Genomic DNA, 21,258 nt, shown 5'->3' on the forward strand with positions numbered 1-21,258 from the left:
TAGCAACATTTATCTTGTGACTTGTACTAACTTCATTTTCATTATCCTAAGCACGAGCGAGAAAGTGATAGCTATTGACAGTAAAGTTCTACCTTTTTAAGATAATGCGTGATAGCAATACATTAGTTTGTGCAAGTAAGCAAGAGATAGCAGACAAGAAGGACAAATCTTAATTTTTTGCTTTTGTCGTTGTTCACTTTAATGAAGTTAAGTTAGTCACAAGTACGATGGCGATGTTGGATTCTTCCGTTTCGTTGTTGAATATTTTCTGAGCGAATTATTACCGGTTTTAATGTTACTTGAGGAATAATATAAATGATAAACTGTAAATTTGTTGGAAGAAATACGTGTGGTCTAATTCTAGAGTGAGATTTTATTCAAACGTGCGAGCATCGTGAACGTGAGGTGAGTGCCATGAATGTATTTTGTATGGCTGTACTGAAAGTAGGTACCTATGTTTGTAGCTGGCTGGGTATCTCCGTTTGGGTAATGACTGGTTCCCGTCATAATCACAAGTCTATTGTTAGTTAGGCTTTGTATGATAGTGTATTTTAATGTATTTGTTTATTAAAGGTCAGACTAAAAATATCAGGTAATCTATCGCAGGTGATGGACGAGACTACAGATCCACACATGGAGACAGACGTGTCATCCACAACTGAAGATGTACCAGAGATGCAGGAGGTGACAGGATCCAATGGTAATGTTGTGTTGATAGTAGAGAAGATAGAAGAAGAACATGTGGAATCCAGTCCTAAAACCGATGAGAAACCAATGCAGGTGAGCGAAACAGGCTCCCCAAATAAATCAGATAAGCTAAACTTGTCACCGCAGAAGGAAGCATCACCTTTGCCTACAAATACCACTAATAAATCCCCCTTGGTCAAGAAAATTGTATTGAAACGTCCTACTAATCCTATTCTCAATGTAGATCAGTTAAAAGCTGCAAAATTGAATAAAAATTTAGACAGTGCAGTTCCACAATCAACTATCTTGGTACACTCTGAAGAAACTGTTGATTCATCAAGTAAAATTGATGATCACAAGTCTCCACACAAAAATACTTCAGATGTCACAAATAAATCCCCATTAAAAAATGTTGATGTTGAAATTACAATCAGAAAGTTTCCCTCAAATGTTCAAGCAGATTTGCAGAAATCTGCTGAGAAATCTCCTTCTAAAGAGAAATCTCCTACTAAAATTATTGCTGAAACAACCATGAATGATTCTCAGAAAACTTATAGTGCCAACAAAGAGATAAATGCTCTGAAAACTCCAGTAAAATCACCACCAAAGGAACAGGTAGACACTCAGAAGACTCCAGTAAGAGACCAGCTAGATGTTCAAAAACCAGCTACAAAATTGCCCATAAAAGAGCTGTCAACAGAACCTTCAAAAACACCCAAAGAAGTTGCAGAAGAAGACAATAAGACGACGAATGGAGATCATGAAGAAAGCACAAACAATCAAGAGAACAAACTGGAGAAGGAAACTGTCATTGACAAAGACCCCTCTAATGATTCTCAGATTGAGAGTTTAGACTCTACAGAGAAAGACCCTAATAAAAGCATAAGTAGAGAACTCAAGTCACTAATCAATTCTGCAAAAGAATCTAAAATAATAAGCGAATGTACACAACTAACAAGTAAGACTAGGAAGTCTAGAACAGCTTTAGATTCCTCAAATCCATTGAATACATCTGTGGAAGCTGACAAGATACAAGGTTACAGAAGAGTAAGCACAAACTCCCAGAAGAGTAATTGCAGTGAAAAGTCTGAAAAGGTTGCTGTCAAGCGATCAATGCGGTCACAAAATCCAGAGTTTGTGAACAAAGTAAAACAATTCCTCAGTTCAGTGACTAAAATTCAGAAAGATACAGATGAAGAAGGCACTGATGAAGAGGTGGAAAATGTGAAGAAGAAAGAGCCACCACCAAATGAAATTAAAACCAGCACTCCTAAGAAAAAGAAATTGTCTGAAGTAGACGTAAGTAAGATTTACTTTTACAATATACTAGGCTTTTCACTTATACATATTCATTTGTTGCTCATTTCATGGGAATAATAATTTTTCTGGGAAGCTTCTGAAGCTTCTGAATATGTGTATGAAGTTTGGTTAAGAAGAGAAAGTATGAAAATAAATTGGTTAACAAGCACACATTCACATTTCATAAATGGAATTGTGTGTATTGATCTTTTAATGGTGTTATTTTCAAAATGTCATTTTATGAGCAATGTGCAAAAAGGTTTTATCACTGATCTTTTTTTATAACCTTCTTCTTGTGGGTAGACTGTCATTTGTTGAATATAAAGACATTTTAACTTTGTTGACATGTCTTTGTTATATTTATTTATAATAATAATAAAATTATCAAAATACAATTATATCCCATTTCATAATTTATAATAGAAATATTGCTTCTTGCCATGGTGAGAAACTGTACCTAACCAATTTGTTTTATTATACTTTCTTAAATTGTCACTTATTCCAATTTCTTATATAACAACAGACTACAGAGAAACCCAACAAACTGAGGACAGATCCTTACTGTTGGAGATGCCATTGGGCCATAGAGCAGCCAGCCAATGAAAAAGTCCACTTGCCAATGCATTGCACCGTATGCCCAAGGGGTTTCCATTACAAGTGTTTCTCCGGAGCTGAGAGGAACAAAATCACCAATGAAAAGAACTGGGTGTGTCCAGAATGCTTGTCTGTGTTGCATGCAGAGAGCTCAGAGACAAGGTAAGCATCCACAATACAAAGAAAAAAAAAAACAAGTTATTTTGTTAAAAATTAATTTATTGATGCCTGAATGAATTTCCACATGGTGTTGTATTTTGAGAACTAGGCTACAGCTATGAGTGTTTGATGTTTTTTTTTTATAAGACATACTTGTTTATGTAACACATCTTCATATTTTGTAGTTATAAAGGTGAATGACAAACAGGAAATATACAAATCAAATTGGTATCAATATATGTAGAGGTTATGTAACAAATAAAAGGAACTATCAAATAACGCAATTGATTGATCTTTTCAATAAGCCTTATCATTATCTTTTACTATTATGTAATAGTACCATTCCTACTTACTTTCATCCACCAGATTTTTGAACCCGCCGTTTCCTCCCGCGGGAAACGCCCAGTGGGTTGATAGACGAACATTGTTAAGACATTTGTCTTGTGATCGCTCTTTCTCTTTGCGGTTAACCTCAAAGGCAAGAGAGGGAGTGAAGTAAAAACATGCTCTAATATCGCTCGGGTATAATGGGGCAGGTCTGCTACTATGATCACTATTTTGGAGTGGTTATATCTGTTTACTACATGATGGGGCACCATTGAACTGCGCGACCTATTTTTCATGTTTGACTAATAATTATTTTATTTAATGAAAATTCCTTGTTTTGCAGGTCACCAGCCATGAAGAAAATATCCCTGGGTATGCTGTGTGAACTTCTCAATTTCGCGTTGCAGAGGATGATGGATCTCAATGGGGTAAATTTTCTTTTTAAATTCTAATATAACCTAAAAGTTTGCAAAACAAATGAGATGACTCACATATAAAATGCGCATAATATTATTCAAAAATATTTTATTCGATTTTGACACAAAATTTATTCGTTTTATATCTCTGATTTTGTTGTAAAAATAGCAGCATTCTGTGTGTAGAAATAGGATTTTTAAATAAGACTTCTTCAAAAACCTATAAAAATATCAAAAATTAAGTCATCAGTCTAAGTAAACTAAATAATAACTAAATGATAAAAATATCACAATAATAAACTGTACTCGTATTTTGCATAGTTTTGAAACACAAAATGGCCGAACAGGGCGCTAGCTACGTTGTTGAAAACTACTAAATAAAAAAAAATCAGGAAGGTACCGTAAAAAAATATGTAAATTCTTGTATTTTAATAATTTCAAGTACCTACAATATATTCAGTACGATGTTATTTACTGATTGTTATCATGTATTTCCATGGTTTTATGTTCCAAAATTTGAGCCTAATTAAAAGTAAATTCTTTGTGAAATAGTAATAAAATCAACATATAATTAATTGAATATTTTATTCGAACGCCAATATAAGGGCCTAATCTGCTTAACTTTCACCGATTCGACGATTGCGGACGCCATTGTAATTTAAAGGCACGTATATACTCTGGCTGCAGAGAAATGACCTTGTAGATATACACCACGGTAGCGCGGGCCCGACGCATGACGCTAAGCTCTTCCGTCCCACTCTAATCGATCCCAACGCGCAGCTGTCTCCCTCGTAGCTAATAATAAACACGTTTGCGTTAGTGTTGGGTTTACATGTGTGCATTCGTTTGATTCATCATTTTGTCATGCTTTCTTGTTAGTGATGTCGATTTCGTGTCGATTCCGTAATCATATTTACGATGAGGCATGTATTTTTTTGTAAAATTGAGATTTATTGCCTGTCTTAATATTATGGCATTACTACTAAAAAATATTTTTATTAAAATCTCTAATTTAAAACTACAAAAATCTACCAGCAATAGGTATAACTGTGCCGTGTGGTTCCCGGCACCAATACAAAAAAGAATAGGACCAATCCATCTCTTTCCCATGGACGTCGTAAAAGGCGAATAAGGGATAGGCTTATAAACTTGGGATTCTTTGTTAGGCGATGGGCTAGCAACCTGTCACTATTTAAATCTCAATTCTATCATTAAGCCAAATAGCTGAACGTGGCCTTCAGCCTATTCGTGACTGTTGGCTGTCTACCCCGCAAGGGATATGTATGTATGCAATAAGAGATAAGAGGGAGAATAGGAGATAGGAAATCAGTAGTTCACTCGCGCTGGTGCCATCATCACGTTCATTGGCCGAACCGTCTATTTTCATTGACTAATGAGGGCTCGCTTTCATTTATTTTCACCATAGACGTACCCGCCATAAAGTTAATCGAAGGTTTTAAGATGTTTATCAAAATAGGCAGAGCTGTTATTATACACGTCATGACCTCAGCTGACATTGTTTATAACTATTTCGCTTGCACTGTCATCTTGATCAACTTAATTACTTTTCACGTTCCTGAGCATAAATTGCGAGATAATTTAGTTAAAATTACCTTCGTAAAAAATATCATCATTTAAGAAACCATCAATTTAAAACGAATAAGGTTTTCCGGAAAGTTTTGTTGAAGTATAAGATTGATATGTTTGATATAAGCAGTTGATAACATAAGAATGATACATACATATAATGATGAAACAAACCATATTTCACACGCTAATCTCCAGAATTACTGGACAGATTATAATGATTTTTGTTTTTGTTGCTCTCTTTGGCAACATGTTGGCTACAATGCATCTAGGAATCTGATATAAAACCCACTTAACTATAAGAAAATGGAAATGGCAGCTGGATAACATAACTATTATACAAAGAGGACCGCCTCCAATCGATATCTTCCTTATTTAAACTCTGTTCAATTTCTCAAACATTCTCCTAAGTGTAACAAACACTTTCCTGAAAACGGCATAAAAATCAAAGTTGTTCTGGCTGGCTAGTATTTTCTGATTACGTATGCAAAGCATCGATCTCTACTGAATATTATAAATAAAATAACAAATTTTATCAAAAACGGTTCATTAAAATGGTACAGAGTTGATCCTGAAGAAGAACATAGGCTACTTCTTATTGCGAAAAAAGACAAAATTTAGTACACTACTTGCTAATAAATTTCTTAAGAAAATGACGTCATAAATCTATCGTATTTGGATGAAAATCTTGTAAAACTTATGTTAAATTATTATAGGTGGAACCATTCATGCAACCAGTGGACCGCACCGCATTCCCTGACTACGACAAATACGTTGTACACCCGATGGATCTTTCGCTGATGAAGCAGAACATTGCTGCGGGACTATACGGGAGCACGGAGGCGTTCCTTGCTGACGCGCAATGGATACTGCACAACAGCATTATTTTCAACACAAGTAAGTTAATGTTTTCCTTGATAAACACTTTTTGTATTTTGTTTTTCTAATAATTCAGTTTTGTTTAGTCCTTTTATAAGGAACCTTAACTGTGTAAACCGAAACTAGGACTGTAATCTAGGAAGTAATGTTGAAGGTTTAATTTAAAAAAAAAAATAACCAAAACATTGTGATATTCGTATTTTAATGGTAAGAAATGAGTTGAAAATAAAAAGATTATGTATTTCTCTGATCTCTTCTGTTTTATGTTTAGTCAGGCTTATATCTTTTTTTTTTGTTAATATTAATTTTGTTTATTCTAGATTTGTTATCCACAGTGCAATCGAAGTTAACTGGCGGTGCGCGGGCGCTGGTCCGGTCGTGTCGCGCTGAAATGGGGGAGATCGAGGCGTGTCCTGAATGTTACAAGGCTGCGCACGCGCGGCGACCAACCTGGTTCACTGATGTGTGTACTACACCACATGTGTTACTATGGGCGAAATTAAAAGGTAAATTGAAGCAATTCCGCTAATATTTCTTTGATTACGCTACTCATGGTGCAGTTGTGTCGTGCTGAGATGTAGCGGAATACAAGCGTGTACTGAATGTTGTGCTCTGATGGACGATATTTAGATTTATAAAAGTAAATATGAAATTGAAATACTATCATTTTTTATATGCTCTGTTGTTACTCACTACCTATACTTAGGTGATTTGGACGGGATTACAGGTTTTTACACAGATATTGGCTAAATAAAGAGAAACCCTAGATAGCTATAGATTAGGTAGCAGAACATAAATTACAAAGCTAGGAATTATCTATTGAAAATTAATTTCGTAACTATTCTTACTTTGATATTTAAAACTTTCTTTTATACAACATGAAAGAAAAAAAAGAAGATTTTATTTATTTTCATCCATCTTTTATAGGTTTCCCATACTGGCCAGCGAAGGGTATGTCAGTGAACAACGCCGGCCTAGTCGATGTGAGGTTCTTCGGAGCGCACGACCGCGCGTGGGTGCCGGCCAAAGACTGCTTCCTTTATTCTGAAAAAGATCCAAACAACTTTAGGACCAAGCGGCAAGATATATTGGACAGCATGCAGGTAAATACATACCCACTACACAAACATAAAATCACGCCTCTTTCTCCCGGAGGGGTAGGTAGAGAATTCGCCTTTGCCATAAACCCTGCATACTTCTTTCGTTTCATCCACATTCATAACTCTCTCCACGCAAGCTCTACAGTTTCGGGTACTCTTGTTTTAACCTTTTGTTAAGAGGTCCCTGATTTTATGATCAAATAAATTAATAAAATAAATCAATTATGAGATAACTTTCTTTATTTCTAAGTTTATTTTTCATTACTGTATGGCTCATTCCGTTGAGTTGTACATTGTTCTACATTGTTTTTTTTTTTACTTTATTTTACCAGTTCTCCCCAACTGCCCCAAAGCCTCTCTTGGCTCTCAGCCTTAGGCCACATTTGGCAAGATAAGTTGAAAAGAGTGTAACTCGTTCTTCAGTAAAATTATTTTTTTTGTATTCTTTACTTTCAGGAAGCCGAACAGCATATCCGGAATATATCACGCAAATATGGCAAATTTGTTTACCCGCCGTTTAAAACGCAGTTCGACCCTTCCAAGCTCACTGAACAAATAAAATTGATGGTAAGGAATAGCTATTATTATAGTTATAGTAGGGATACATACAGTATTTTGCAATATATATAATCACGTACTTTATCCCTTATGGAGTAGAAAAAGGCCAACAATTAGTATGGCTATATTAAATTAACCTGGCACTATTTAAATCCTATTTAGTGGCAGGTTACTAGCCCATGGTCTATCCAAATTTATAAGCAGTTTCCTTGATTGACTTTTAAAATCTGGACGAAGAGTATTTAGACTAACTTTGCACTTATGTTCTCCGTTTTTTTTTTTAATTCAATTGATACTTATTTTAGATCCCATCATTCGAGGGCGAAGTGCGCTCCGCAGTAAAAGAGAAATCGCAGAATTCTTCGCCCAGTATGAACAGCACTAAAAGTAGGATGAACTCTAGCCGATCCGACTCCAAAAGCTCTAAAGAAGGTCATGATGGGTAAGCATTAGATTTATTTTCTATTTGATTCAATATAGCATAGATTCCCCTTAGGTCTGATGGGAGTCACTTCGAGTAAAAACCTAACTCACCCAATCCAGAATCATGGTCGTGATTCTGATGATGAGAGTGGTGATGATGTACCGAGGCGCTAGGAGGAAGAAGATAAAAATTTAATTTATTTTATTTTTGCTTCAGTGACACCAGTGAAAGTGAGGAAATGTCAACAGTTGCTACTCGTAAAATGGCGGATGGAGCGGAAATCGCCAGGGAAGAGGACAACTCCTATGTTAAGTATGTTTTTGCAAATATTCATATCGTAATTTAGTTTAAATTCAATAGTTTACATTAGCTTTTTACTATCTTACACACAAAAAGTCATCAAAAGTAGATCTACTCCAGATTTTCGATTTGTAATTGTAAATTTTTTACAGGGACAAAACAATGGATGTGGATGTATCTCGGACTGAAATTCCAGTCAAACAGTATGAGGCGTCCAGAAAACGTCGACATTCCCAACTTGAAGAAGCCGTCATCACTGTGATAGATAATGTCATCAAAGAGAAGAAACGAAAGGTCGCTGAAAAAGACAAACCTAGTGATAAGACTGAATCAGATCCCAATAGTGGCAAAGATGTCGAAATAAAACTTGTTGAATCCAAAAAGACTGAAAAACCGCAAGAAAGATCTGAAAACACTCCAAAAGTCAAAGAAAAGACTTCAACTCCAGTAGCGGACCAACAGAGAACTCCTAAAGTTGCGCCGATCAAGATTATCACAACTCCCAAAGGACAAAGAACCGCAATCAGATCGAGCACTCCGAAAATAAAATTGGTAGCAAAGAAACCTTCTTATGATAAAAAGAGACCTTCATCCGAAAAAAGTATTAACAAGGATGAAAAGAAACATAGGAATTCGAGAAACCGGTCTTTGAACGGAAGTAATGCAGCGCCTGGGACTACACCCGGGAAAGATAAAATTGATAAGAAGAGTGATAATAGTTGTAATATTTCTACAAAAGATAAAGCCAAAGAAGTATCTAATAATAAAAATAAAGTTGAAGGAAAATCGACGCCGGATAAACAAGGGAAACAGAGCTTAGATAATAAAATTAAAAATAGAATCAAATTTGATGATGACACAAGTTTGGCGGTAATAGCACGAAGAAGTAAGGATAGCGACAACGAAATTTCGTGTCTGCCAACTATTAGTAATGTTATCAGTCTATCAACTACTGCTCAAAGCACAAGAACAACTACTTCAAAACCCACGACATCTAATAAATCTATAGAAATCACTATTGATTCAAATTCTAGTATTTTTGCACCAACTAGTACAGATAACGTTAACAACATGAAGGATGCCGTCAACAAATTGCAGAAACTGAGAAGTGATACAAATCAGCAATCCTTAGTTGGTAAAGTAGGGGTCAGAGCATTCGCGCGTATGACATCGCCGCCAATGAATTCGGTCAACAATAAGGACATGCAAGTGGAAATAAAAGCGGAGCCGATTGATCTAGACGATTCTGATCGCCAATTGGAAAAGATGGAAGTGATGAATGCGTTCCACTTGAGGCCGGTAAATCCGCCGACTAGTTTGCGAGAAGTGAGGATAAATAAGATGGTGGTGGGGCCGTTACCTAATGCGAAACGGAGTGGGAACGTCGTAGAAGTTAGACCGAGGGCGAAGAAATCGTTTCCTACTCCGTCGAGGCCTAACGAGGGTCGTTCGGAGTTGAACGGGAAGAACTCGATGGTGTATATTCCTATTCAGCCGCCTGCGACCCCGGGGCCTCAGCGTGGGCCGAGGCCGACTATTCCAGCGTCTGCGTCGGCGCCAATAGTAACTCCCATCATTAGACCTCCTGCACCAATGGTAACCACTTCTGGTAAGTTATATAGACTTGAGAAGTTCAGTTTAACTCCTCTCGTATTCACCAAACTGCAAAATTTTGTATAAGTTTTTAAATAAAATCGTCTTATAACCTCTAAAGGGATATATTTTTCTTTTAACTTTATATTTGATTATTTCGTTTTTTATTTCAGCAAACAACATTTCAAACATAACACCGTCTCTAGTCCCTATATCAGCAACGACAAGTCCCATCGTGTCCGCAATTTCCCCCGCGCAGAACGGCCCCACTGTTGGACAAGCTACTGTGCATACAGTGCCGCTTATTACCTCCGTCAACGGACAGTGGACGTTGGCGCTACAGCCTGTTATGTCGGTTGGAGGAATCGATGTAAGTAGAAGAAGTTATCATAGAACTCAGGGTCAAAATTAATAAATCTGTCTATATAGACCCAGTCCTAAAGTAAGTGCGAGACCACATTTTTGTTAAATTATTGGTCTGTAGCAAGAGCGAAGATTTGTGCTCCACCTTTACCAAAGAAAAGATCTTTCGCCAGGCTAGGTGTTATGCCTGGAGCACAGCCGCTCCGAGGATGTTAAGTCGGAGATTTAATGTATGCTGCAATCCGTTAAAACTTTGCTGGCGCGATTTTGCATCTAAAGTAAACTAAACTGCAGTGCCTCGCGTCCGCTTATCACCTATTGTCTCGCAAATAATACAATCTTTCTTTACCCTTACAGGGTGACGCGACACCGATGGTGAACGGTACCGACCGGCTACCAAACGTGTCAAGTATTACCAACATGAACATCGCGAATGTAAACAACGTGAGCGGTCTTGCCAACGTGACGAGCATGGCCGGCATAACGAATATGGCCGGTATTGCCAATATAACGAGCAATGTGACCGGGATTACAGGAACAGTGCCTATTGCAGCCTCGATGGTGGCGCCTCCACCGCCAAATGCAACGTCGGGAACTAACAGAGTCAATGACACGAATTCTAATCCTGGAGAGGTGAGTTTTTGCAATACTTTTTCCCGTCACAACACAAAGCGTATTATTTGATTCCGTTGGCTTCAAAACTTGAAGTTCCCTCAAGACTAACATGTTAATTATAACATATATACCGTGTTAAGATTTGGTAGGATTCTGAATTTATAAATGTTTGTATGCTCCATTCGTAAACCGCATTTTTTTTCGTATAGCCGCCGCGACTGCAACAAAGGCCAGTGCTTCTAAACCCGCTGGATCCCCGGACGCCGGTCGCGATCCTGCCAGCGCCGCCCACCGCCGGCCCGCTCACTGCCAAGCTCAACCAGAACGCGGTCAAGGTAGGATCTGAATGGAAAACCTTTGTCTTATTTAGATACATAATTATTATCAGTGTCCTACTTATATACTGAATAACGAATGTATACCTATGTCTAAAGTCCTATTTGTAACATTTAGTGGTTATGGTGAGAAATAAATAAATAATAATTAAAATAATCTTTTCGATAACACATCATCCTCTTGACGTTAGTCACCTTTGCATAAATGTGTATTGTGATATTCCATAGATGTGTGGTTATGATTAAATTTTGGTATAGTTCTTCTTCCATCTGGCTTTAGTCTCGATTACATCATAAGTATTTATAATTGATTCTTTTTTCTTTTACAGTTGGCAGACTTTTTCCGCACACTTCTAGAGGATTCTATTGAACACTTAGACGCTCCAGAGGCTCAGGCAGCGGCGTTCAAACTCCAACTGGAGCAGATGCGGTGGCGCCACCAACAGGAGATCGATGAAATCAACCACAACCATGGTGAGATCGAAAGAAATGTGAAACGAGATTAATGCACGTTTCTTGAATATTCTCTTGAGCATAAAAATGCAATTAACACAAAGGCAACCATTTCTATCCAATTTTAACAGGGGCTTAGGCTGCCCTAGTTTGTAATTACTTACCACATACTCAAAACCTAATAATTTAAATCCTAAAGTTATCGAAATCTGTTAATCTGTTTATATAAGATTTTTTTTTAATTGAAAGTGTTCGCGAGATCTAAAGTTCGCAGTGAACAACTTGTTAAAAGATCAATATTTTATGAGAATCGGTCTCGCGTGTCGAATAAGATTCAGTGAGTCGCAACATGCTTCGGAATTGAGATTTTACATTACTTAATCCTGACATTTGTTTACAGAACTGACAATAGCCGAGATGCGTTCGTCGTTCGAAAAGGAACGCGCGCGCATCATGAGTGAAGTGAAGCGGACCGCTCAAACGGAATTAGAGGCGGCGGTCAACGCGGCAAAATCTAAACAATGGTGAGGAGAATATGTAATTGTTTTTGTCTTATTGTATGTATCATGCTACAAAAACCAAAGATAGTCTTTAATATCGTCGTTTTTGTTTTTCTTCATTTTGCGTGGTCTAAAGGGCAGTGCCGGCCATAGAGTTATTTTAATATTACATTGTGGTTTATTATTTCCAAGAAATCTTCAAATTCCCACAAAAAGTAATCAATTTATTAATTACAACTAGTGTTAGTCCCAGTTGCGTCCTAACCCATCGTCCCATACCGAGAGTCCTGGGGTCAACTTGTGACTACACACCTATAGTTACTCAGGTTTTTACATGAAGCGACTCACATCTGCGTATCGCTTGCAGAGCAATGAAATCCTCATTGGATCATGGTAACATGCAGTTGCTTGATTGTGCAGGTTTCCTCACGATGTTTTCCTAACCATAAGAGCATCGGCTAGCAATCAAACTAATGTACAGAAAATAGTTATTTGTACGTAGCCATGGTAGGATGTAATCCTGTGCCATTTTGTGTATTACTCTTTTTTATGTAGGCTCCACTAAGCTTTTGAGCTTTCTTTGTCAACATTTTTGACGTTAAATATTATCTCGTGTTACAATGTTCGTTCCGTACTCCTCCGAAACGGCTTGACCGATTGTCATGAAATATTGAGTAGGTCCAACATCTATTTTTCATACCCCTTAGTGATAAGGGTTTTTTTTACTAGAATTTACTTAAAAATTATTTATATGGCAAAACTAGCAGTAGTATGTAAATTTTTGGTAGGTGTGCAAACTGTAATGGCGAGGCGCAGTTCTACTGCTGCTGGAACACGTCGTACTGCGACTATCCGTGCCAGAGAGCGCACTGGGCGCAACATTTTGCTGTCTGCACGCAAAAGAGAATTCAGGTATCCTATTTGTTGTTCTTTCTTTTTATTTCACTAACATGTTATTATTTGCCTTTAGGTCGTCTAAACGTGGCCTTTCGATTCTTATGATTTTTGTTCTAACTAACGTGTAAGTGAAAAAGTTGCTATTTGTAGTGTGGATTAACGTAATATCATTTCAATGCTTCGGCACGGGCGCCTCGCGAACAAGGACATACGTGTTTACCAGCGTCAATGGAGTGATTTTTGTTTGGCCTTTGGTTTTCGGTAGAGAACATAGAACCACACCAAAAGCACTTAGAGAAGATTTCCCTGATTTTAGGAACCACATGGGTGATAAATCACGAATAAACCAATTTGTATATTTTATGATTCGGTTAAAATACTCTTGGAAAGTTGTTGAATAGGTAAAATATTAATTAGTTCTAATGAATATTTATCTTCCAGGATGGAAACTCCAGTGGTGACAACGAAAATAGTTCGCCGCCTGACAGACTACAACCTCAGCCTGAGAATCTCCCAGTGAGTTGTTATTATAGTTTTACAAGTTATATTTATAGATCATAATCTATTTTACCTGATTGCGACTTTACTGGCTAGAGGCCTGGGAAATGCCTATGATCACCAGGTTACGTATTTTTCAAAAACACTTTAAGCTATGAGTCAGACTAATAGCTGCATATTACTGAACAATACCTAATCTATTTAATGAAAAAACGGGCAAGCCTTATCACATGAAGCTACTTTCATAACATCTCTCTGATAACAGGCGAATATAGAACATGCCGTTGCCCCAATGCGTAGATTTTCTGTATGTAAAACATACATCATTAAAAAGGCTAGTAATCAAGTCACTATGTAAATTTTAATTCCATCGCTAAGCCGCCATCCAGCTGAACGTGACCTTTGATTTTTTCGGTACTATTGGCTCAGTCTACCATATAAAGCCGTGATACATATGTATATGTTTGCAATATCTTCCACTTAACCTACGATAATGCTACATAGCCGCTGTGTATATTGGCTTTACAGAAAAACACGCCGAAGCTGACGGCGGCGAGCACCAGCGTTAACCGCGCGCCGCAACAGGACTCCATTATAAGTTAGTGGCTTGAGATACGCATGATAGAGTATATTTGAAGTGTTTTAAAGTGTTTGTTCCTAAAACGGTTAGTTCTTAATTTATAATCTAGTTGCAACAATATTTTTATTGTCCTTTTTTTGTCGAGAACCAAAATTCTGTTTTTATCTGACTTTCCGATAGGTAGTTTTATTTGACGTTTCCTTGGTAATTAATCCATACATTACACTTATATGTTCAGACATTTATAATTTCCGTGTATCGGGAACTTTCGCTAATCATTTTTTGAGAATTTTTTGCATTATGTTTCAATATTTTTAGAAAGTAACATAATAATTAATCTTTGCTAGGAAAATTTGGAATTGATCTTTTCATAATAAGTTAGGTATATTATCTTTTAGGAACAAACATTACAACGAAAAATATCTGCACGGCTAAAATTTTTAAAAGCCATATATGCTTTGCTATTAAGTATTTCGTATTTTGGACATAAGTGTCTAGCTTTTATTGCTTACTTCGCTATAACCTATATATTTAGATATTGATTGAGGGCTTTTTCTACCAGTCAACCAGCTGATGTAGCGATAGTTATAGAAAGCTAAAGGGAAATGGGAAATGGAAATATTTGATGATATAAGTAAGTGTTTTAAAGTGTATTATTTGTTGTTTCAGTGAGCGTGATGGAGGACGGCCGTGGAAACCAAACGCTGAAGTGTGTGGGCACGTATAAGCCGCCCGGGAACGCTGCGCAGGCGCAGGTGACGCCCGTCCTCCTCAACAAACAGGTCAGTATTGTATTAACGGGGTAACATGTATTTTCGGCTTTCTCTAGAATAGGGGTGGTTTTATACAGAACTAAAAGGGATAAAAGAGAAAGCAAAGTGCAGTGTAATCAAGGTTGATCGTTGTGTCGTTCCTATAAAATAGGACCACTCCATCTCTTTCCACAGATGTCAAAAGGGAAAAGTATAGGGAAGTCTAAGGATGTCCTGAAATTCCCATAAGAACAAACGCAGGAGGAGCTGCGGGATTAAATTAGTATTAAATAAAATTAATAAATAATCAATTTGTTTTTCAGATAATGTCCAACGAAGATAACTCCAAAAAAGTGGTGACATCTGGTGGTTACTTGATCGTCGGCGGTAACGTCTCGAACTCTGCGTCCATTGTTACACAACCCAGGAGAGGTCCCAACGTTCAATATATCACGGGACAATAATTTCTCAGTTCGGAAAGGTTTAATAGGTCCACGGTATTCTTTGGGTCTATTCTTTAATGTTGACAAGGCCATTGTCTTATTTTACATCTTTCTTTATTTCTTATCTGGGCCGAAAAGATTACGTTCCTTTATGTCAACGTACAGTCTCATATGACGCTGTAATAGAGGCGAATTTGGGTAGGTTGATGTGTTGTATGTGAATAAGCCCCCAGCCTTCGTAACATGGCACACGTAACACGTTTTTATCGCGTGAAAATCTATCGCGGTTTCGCTGTTTATTATGACGTAAAACGGGCCCGCTATAGCTTTTTGCGCGATAAAAAGGGCGTCGCGGGACCCATGCTACGGGGGCTGATTCGCAAACCAACCAAATAGCAACGGAAATCTTAGCAATTTTTTTGACATGCAACAAATAGATTTTTGTCGATTCCTATTTATACAAAGCTTTCCAGTAAGTTGGATTGGGGTGTACGAAAAAATAGGTACCCATAGTATGCATCGAATTTATATGATCTTGATGACATTTTAAAATAATGCTTCTTATTTTGTTAATTGTTTGCTAATCCTAAGTTCATTAGACATTTGAAAATTGAAAGCCGTTTATTATGTAAATAGAGCATTTATATTTGTGACAAGTTTAAGACTACTTTAATCTACTTTTAAGTGTATATAAAGTATTGTTGTGAAATTGAGAAGAATGCTCAAAAATGTTGTAATGTGATAGTTAATCAATGAAATTGGCCAGTTCACTGCCAGCTTGGTTCTTTGGCATAACAATATGCTGTAATATTTTAGCATATGTATCTGATGATGTTAATAAAAATAATGTGATCAAGCAAACCTCCATGTATATTGTGTGTGTATGGGGTATTTGGCTTAGAATCAAGTTCTGGACGCATTTTGTACTGCGACTAATGTATCAAAAGGGTGTTCAGCGCTCTTATAATGGTTCTATTAAAAAATGCTCTGAATAAACATACCGTCAAATGTCCCTTTAAAATCATGTTTGAGAAGCTATGTTGAATCTGAGCCAACCATGCCGTGATTTCATAAGTTTTCATTAATTCAAAAAGTACTAACTCATGGTATTTTAATATCTTATCTGCCTGTAAATATTGTATAGTTTTAATTATAAAATTTGAGACAATTTTCAAATTGTGCTGTAGTCGTTAAACATTTCTTCATAATAATATACCTACCTATGTGTAGTAGTATATTTCAGGTATTCAATTAAATAAACTTTTATTTCGAAAACAGTTTCAAAAGTTGTTAGTAGTATTGCTAGGAGTATAAGTTGTCAGCAATATGTTATCTTGATTTCTCACGAAAAATCTGTGTACAAATGTAATTTCATTAGTATGGAATTTTACCATAAAAATAATTAAACTTCTGTAGGTAATTTTAAGACTGCTAGTATCATATTACATAATATTTATCCGTAATTCCTACAAAAGCATGGACCGTTTGCATATTTATTGTAGTCAGTATCTGGTTGCATAAAGGTTTTAAAATCTTATAACACCTTAATGAGAGAGAAAGGGAGGATGTTATTTTGTAAATATTATGTTTTATCATTCTCATGAAGCCTTTAGAATGTATAAATGTGCGGAATTCAATAAAGACTTTGCAGAAACTATGATGGGTTTTTCATTTGTGGAACTTATTGTATTGGGAACAATAGCCATTTAAGGAAATTAAATTCTAGAGAATGAGAAAAAATATCAATTAAATTTTTTATTGACACATTTTAACTTTGTTGTCTATTACAAAAAATTAAACAAATAAAGATCTGAAAATAGAAAACTTATTACCTACCTATCCAGACTGATCAACTTAAGAAAGCGTTCATAAATTGAAATAGTAAGATTCATCATACCTAAGTAAATATCCGAAGCAAAACTGATTGTCTTTCAGATATATATGCTCATTGAAAAAACCACCGTTGACCAAAAACATAGTACTTTTTTTTTAAATTTGTATCCAAACGTGAAACAAAACAAAAAAACAGGTTTACCTATTAGGTTTCCAATACACCATACATTTTATAAGAAGCTTGTTTGGTAAAAACATCAAAGAGCCTGTGATAGGAATAATTAACCTTGTAAGTCTTACACTTCCTAGAATCAATTGACATACATTCAAATAATAAACAAATACTTATTCTAAAGTAAACTGTTACCATTGGTCTTTAAAAGGTTAATGGACAATACAACAAAAAATATAACAGTAAATAAAAAATACTACTGTGTAGATTATGTTTATGTCCTATTGACTTCAGGTAAAATTATTTAATATTATATTCCAACTTCTTTATTGGGCGTTGCCCCAGATTTACACTCTTAAAAGGGTGACTTAATGGTAATATTTTTTATCGATATTATGATCCCATCTACTGCTGTTTAAATATTAGTATCTGTATCAGGGCGCCAAAATGGCAAGAGTTAATTTTTGCATCAATAATATCCAGAATATATAAAGAGAGTACCTACATTATAGTGCTTTGACTCCTTGTTTTCCTGTTTGTAAACAGCTAAAACTTGCAGATTTAATAAACATATTTTGGGTGATGTCACTTCCAGAAAATACATATTAACCTTTTAACCGCGCGAGTCGCATATATGCGACAAATATTGCCGTGCCCCTACCGCCCGTGTCGTATTTCTGCGACAGAGAATATCCATGATTTTTTCGTTCTATTATCGTCCTATTAACTTCGTGGTATAACTAAAACTATTATTGAATAGAGCTATTTATTACAACAATTACTTAGCTGAACGTGGCCTTTCAGTCTATTCAAGACTGTTGGCTCTGTCTACCCCGTAAGGGATATGTAAGACGTGATGATATGTATGTATGTATGTATGTAATTACTTAAAATTATGTTTCATAGCTCTAAGCATTGAAAAAACTTAAACAAAAATAAGTAATTGGCAGCTCGGACTTTTCTTCGGTGTCTATCGCGCGTGTCGCATAAATATGACCATAGGGATGGGATACAATGCAATGCGCATTTTAAAAACAAAATAACAAACAGTTAAATAATCAGGTATAATGCATCATTCAGCATGAAATAAACAGTGTCATACGAAATAAAGTTAAATTAACAAGTATAACTTTAAACATAAGAATTATTAAAACGGTCGCTCCATTCGCTCTCACAAAGAATTAGTCAAAATAAGTTAGATTTCGGAAATTTTACTAATTTTCACTTAGAGATAAGCTTTCACCTTAAAGATGAATGATTGTGATACAAGAAGGCTGATTTTAAATAAAAACATAAAAAACTTTTTGACTTTTTTTTATCGATACAACGATTACTCCTCCTTATTTATTGTAGGTATTATTTTATCGATTTGTAGCGGCGCGCTAGGGGCACGACAATTGATATTTAGCCAAGCGCTTAAAAGGTTAAAAAAATTATATCTCATCAAATAATCATTGGTAAAAAACAAATCCCCCTCATGTTAATAAAATTAAAAAAAGCAAGTCCCTATTTTATATTGTATTGTCCATTACATTGAACTTAATGAAAATTAATAATCATCAAAGGAATTATTTCCATATCTAGAGTTATTTCCTTGCCTTGAATTCCCCTGGTACCTGGAGGCACCTTCCTTGGCCAGCTGGTCAGCCATCTCGTTGCCATGGATCCCCTGATGAGCTTCAACATATCTCCACTCCACATCCAGGTTACTCTGAGCGCGGTCCAGCTCTCTAAAGTCACTCTGGTTTTTCACTGGCCCGCCAGACTTTAATGTCCAACCATTTTGTTTCCAGCCTGTAAAAGGTTTTGCTATTATCTAACCTGTTATTATTATGATCTTATTTATACTATGTTGATAAAAAAAGAACATGATGGGTATAATATGAGGAGAAACAGTTTTCTATATGACATTAAAAAGGTAATACCTACCTACAATGGAAGTTTATCCAACATGTACATATAGCATACCCTGCACTTTATAGAAACACTAGGTGGATAGGTACTTTGTTACTTTCACAAAACCATCCATTTCCCATAACTTTTTGACTTAGTGCAACATCAATGCAATGATAAAAATTGGGTTTGATTCCCATGTCAACAAGGTTGCTAAGGTCAGACAGGAGCATACCAATCCAGGATTGTCCTCACTAGATATATCTGAGCTCTTTCTCACAAAGAATGCAACCAGTTTAAATGTTAAGTTAAACAAAACAAGAAAGATAACTACATTTTACTCATGAGAGGGTAGGAACCTACATTTTTTACTCGTTAGATTAAGATAAAAAGTGAAAGATAACTTGCTGACAGTAAAATTATTTTTTAAAGATCAGCTATGCTGATCAACCAAGTGTTTTGTTTTAATACACACATACATACATATCATCACGTCTATATCCCTTACGGGGTAGACAGAGCCAACAGTCTTGAAAAGACTGAAAGGCCACGTTCAGCTATTTGGCTTAATGATAGAATTGAGATTCAAATAGTGACAGGTTGCTAGCCTGTCGCCTAGAAAAGAATCCCAAGTTTGTAAGCCTATCCCTTAGTCGCCTTTTACGACATCCATGGGAAAGAGATGGAGTAGTCCTATTCTTTTTTGTATTGGTGCCGGGAACCACACGGCACTTGTTTTAATTGTAAACCATATTACATATAATACATAATACATATCAAATAATGAAAAACCCTGTACTGTTGTACAAAAATGCTGACTCAATAATGCTCACCTGGCATCCATTTTGTTGCAGAATCAATCAGAAACTTGGAGTCTGTATTAATGGTTAATTTTGTCACACCATTCTCTGCAGCTTGCTGCATAGCTCTTGTCGCTGCTTGGATCTCCCCAGAGTTATTGGTAGCACGGCCAGAAACTGGTTCACTAACATTCAGTGGATGCCCAGGTCCCCAGTACACACCTATACCAGCGCGAGCGCCTTCACGGCCGTTAGAAGAGCATGCTCCGTCAGTATATACTTGAGCTCTACCATTTCTATCCATTGTGAACTCGTGATTACCACTCTTCTGTTTTTCGGACCCTGGTGGATCTATTAATATGGCTTTCCGACCAGGTTTGCTTTTCTTTAGGATCTTGTCCACACCTTTTTCAAATCCTTTTAGCCTTTTCTCAACGTCGTCTAACTGTTTTACCAAAATTGTATTCAAGTCGTCTTCGTCTGTAAATGTGTCTGATTCTTGGTCGCTGGAATTGGAAGCTCTCTTGGACTTTTTCTTACTAGATTTACCACTTTGATGAGATTTCTGCACAATCGCCGACGAAGAAAAGGGCCGTTTCAGCACATTTAAGTTATTGGTAGTCGCTTCCGGAACCGGAGGATATGGATTTGATTTTTTACCTTTGGTTGCAGGTTTGTTACCACCACTTCCACCTTCGGTTTCTATGAAGTTTTGAGCATTAGCAGCAGAATCAAACTTTTTATACCGTGCTCCAGGAAAACCTTTAACTTGGGCTTCACAGTCTGGCCAGTTCATAAAAATTCCAGGAATACGTCCTTTGGCTACGGCATAAAAAGGCATTCTTTTGTTTTTGAGTATTTTGAAAACAGCAGAAACTTTTTGAAATACGGATATCCCTACCCACAACCATGCTGGCATTTATTTGTTTTGATTTAAATGAAAGAAAACGTCAATGTCAACATATTTCCTGAATGACAAAACATAATGAATGAAATCAATCAAAAGCTGACTATTCACGAACGTTGGATGGCCAATTTGTTTTTTTCTCTTTCTTTCTATCGCAAAGTAATAGAGGGAAAGAACATAATACAAACCCAGAAACAATTGTGAACAAGGAATAAAATATTACTTGGAATGGAAGGGGCGCCTTAATTTAGTTCATATTTATTATTATTTAATTATACCACCCAATACCTATCT

General features: G+C 36.4%; 2 protein-coding genes across 6 annotated transcripts; one reads left to right on the forward strand and one right to left on the reverse strand.

The window, feature by feature from the left end:
- Window positions 1-150: 150 nt before the first annotated feature.
- On the forward strand, window positions 151-17,017 carry LOC106136970 (MYND-type zinc finger-containing chromatin reader ZMYND8). Of its 5 annotated transcripts, none has more exons than XM_060953841.1 (21): window positions 152-405; window positions 607-1,986; window positions 2,510-2,742; window positions 3,410-3,494; window positions 5,786-5,966; window positions 6,269-6,454; window positions 6,876-7,051; window positions 7,505-7,615; window positions 7,912-8,048; window positions 8,247-8,342; window positions 8,483-9,939; window positions 10,097-10,293; window positions 10,644-10,919; window positions 11,111-11,236; window positions 11,566-11,710; window positions 12,090-12,213; window positions 12,978-13,101; window positions 13,528-13,602; window positions 14,104-14,182; window positions 14,834-14,946; window positions 15,240-17,017. In XM_060953841.1, the coding sequence occupies exons 2-21, from the start codon at window positions 610-612 to the stop codon at window positions 15,378-15,380; spliced, it is 5,439 nt and encodes a 1,812-aa protein (XP_060809824.1). In that variant the 5' UTR covers window positions 152-405; window positions 607-609; the 3' UTR covers window positions 15,381-17,017. The 5 variants fall into 5 exon arrangements, with proteins under 5 accessions (XP_060809837.1, XP_060809839.1, XP_060809824.1 ...); XM_060953848.1 differs by having other exon boundaries at window positions 14,113-14,182; XM_060953850.1 differs by having other exon boundaries at window positions 6,284-6,454.
- On the reverse strand, window positions 15,700-21,005 carry LOC106136971 (ribonuclease H1). Its single transcript, XM_013337685.2, has 2 exons — window positions 20,091-21,005; window positions 15,700-19,158 (listed from the first exon to the last, which is right to left on the reverse strand). Exons 1-2 carry the CDS (start codon window positions 20,974-20,976, stop codon window positions 18,914-18,916), a joined length of 1,131 nt encoding a protein of 376 aa, XP_013193139.2. The 5' UTR covers window positions 20,977-21,005; the 3' UTR covers window positions 15,700-18,913.
- Window positions 21,006-21,258: the final 253 nt, after the last annotated feature.

Source organism: Amyelois transitella, chromosome 4, assembly GCF_032362555.1.
Source record: "Amyelois transitella isolate CPQ chromosome 4, ilAmyTran1.1, whole genome shotgun sequence".
Classification (NCBI taxonomy): domain Eukaryota; kingdom Metazoa; phylum Arthropoda; class Insecta; order Lepidoptera; family Pyralidae; genus Amyelois; species Amyelois transitella.

Bases quoted from the DNA above. Each gene is read 5' to 3' on its own strand.
- LOC106136970 (XM_060953841.1), top strand. From the start codon at position 610: ATGGACGAGACTACAGATCCACACATGGAGACAGACGTGTCATCCACA. The intron at 7,052-7,504 runs GTAAATACATAC...CTTTACTTTCAG, and splicing joins ATATATTGGACAGCATGCAG to GAAGCCGAACAGCATATCCG. The intron at 8,049-8,246 runs GTAAGCATTAGA...TTTTTGCTTCAG, and splicing joins TCTAAAGAAGGTCATGATGG to TGACACCAGTGAAAGTGAGG.
- LOC106136971 (XM_013337685.2), bottom strand. From the start codon at position 20,976: ATGCCAGCATGGTTGTGGGTAGGGATATCCGTATTTCAAAAAGTTTCT. The intron at 19,159-20,090 runs GTGAGCATTATT...AACCTTTTACAG, and splicing joins TGCAACAAAATGGATGCCAG to GCTGGAAACAAAATGGTTGG.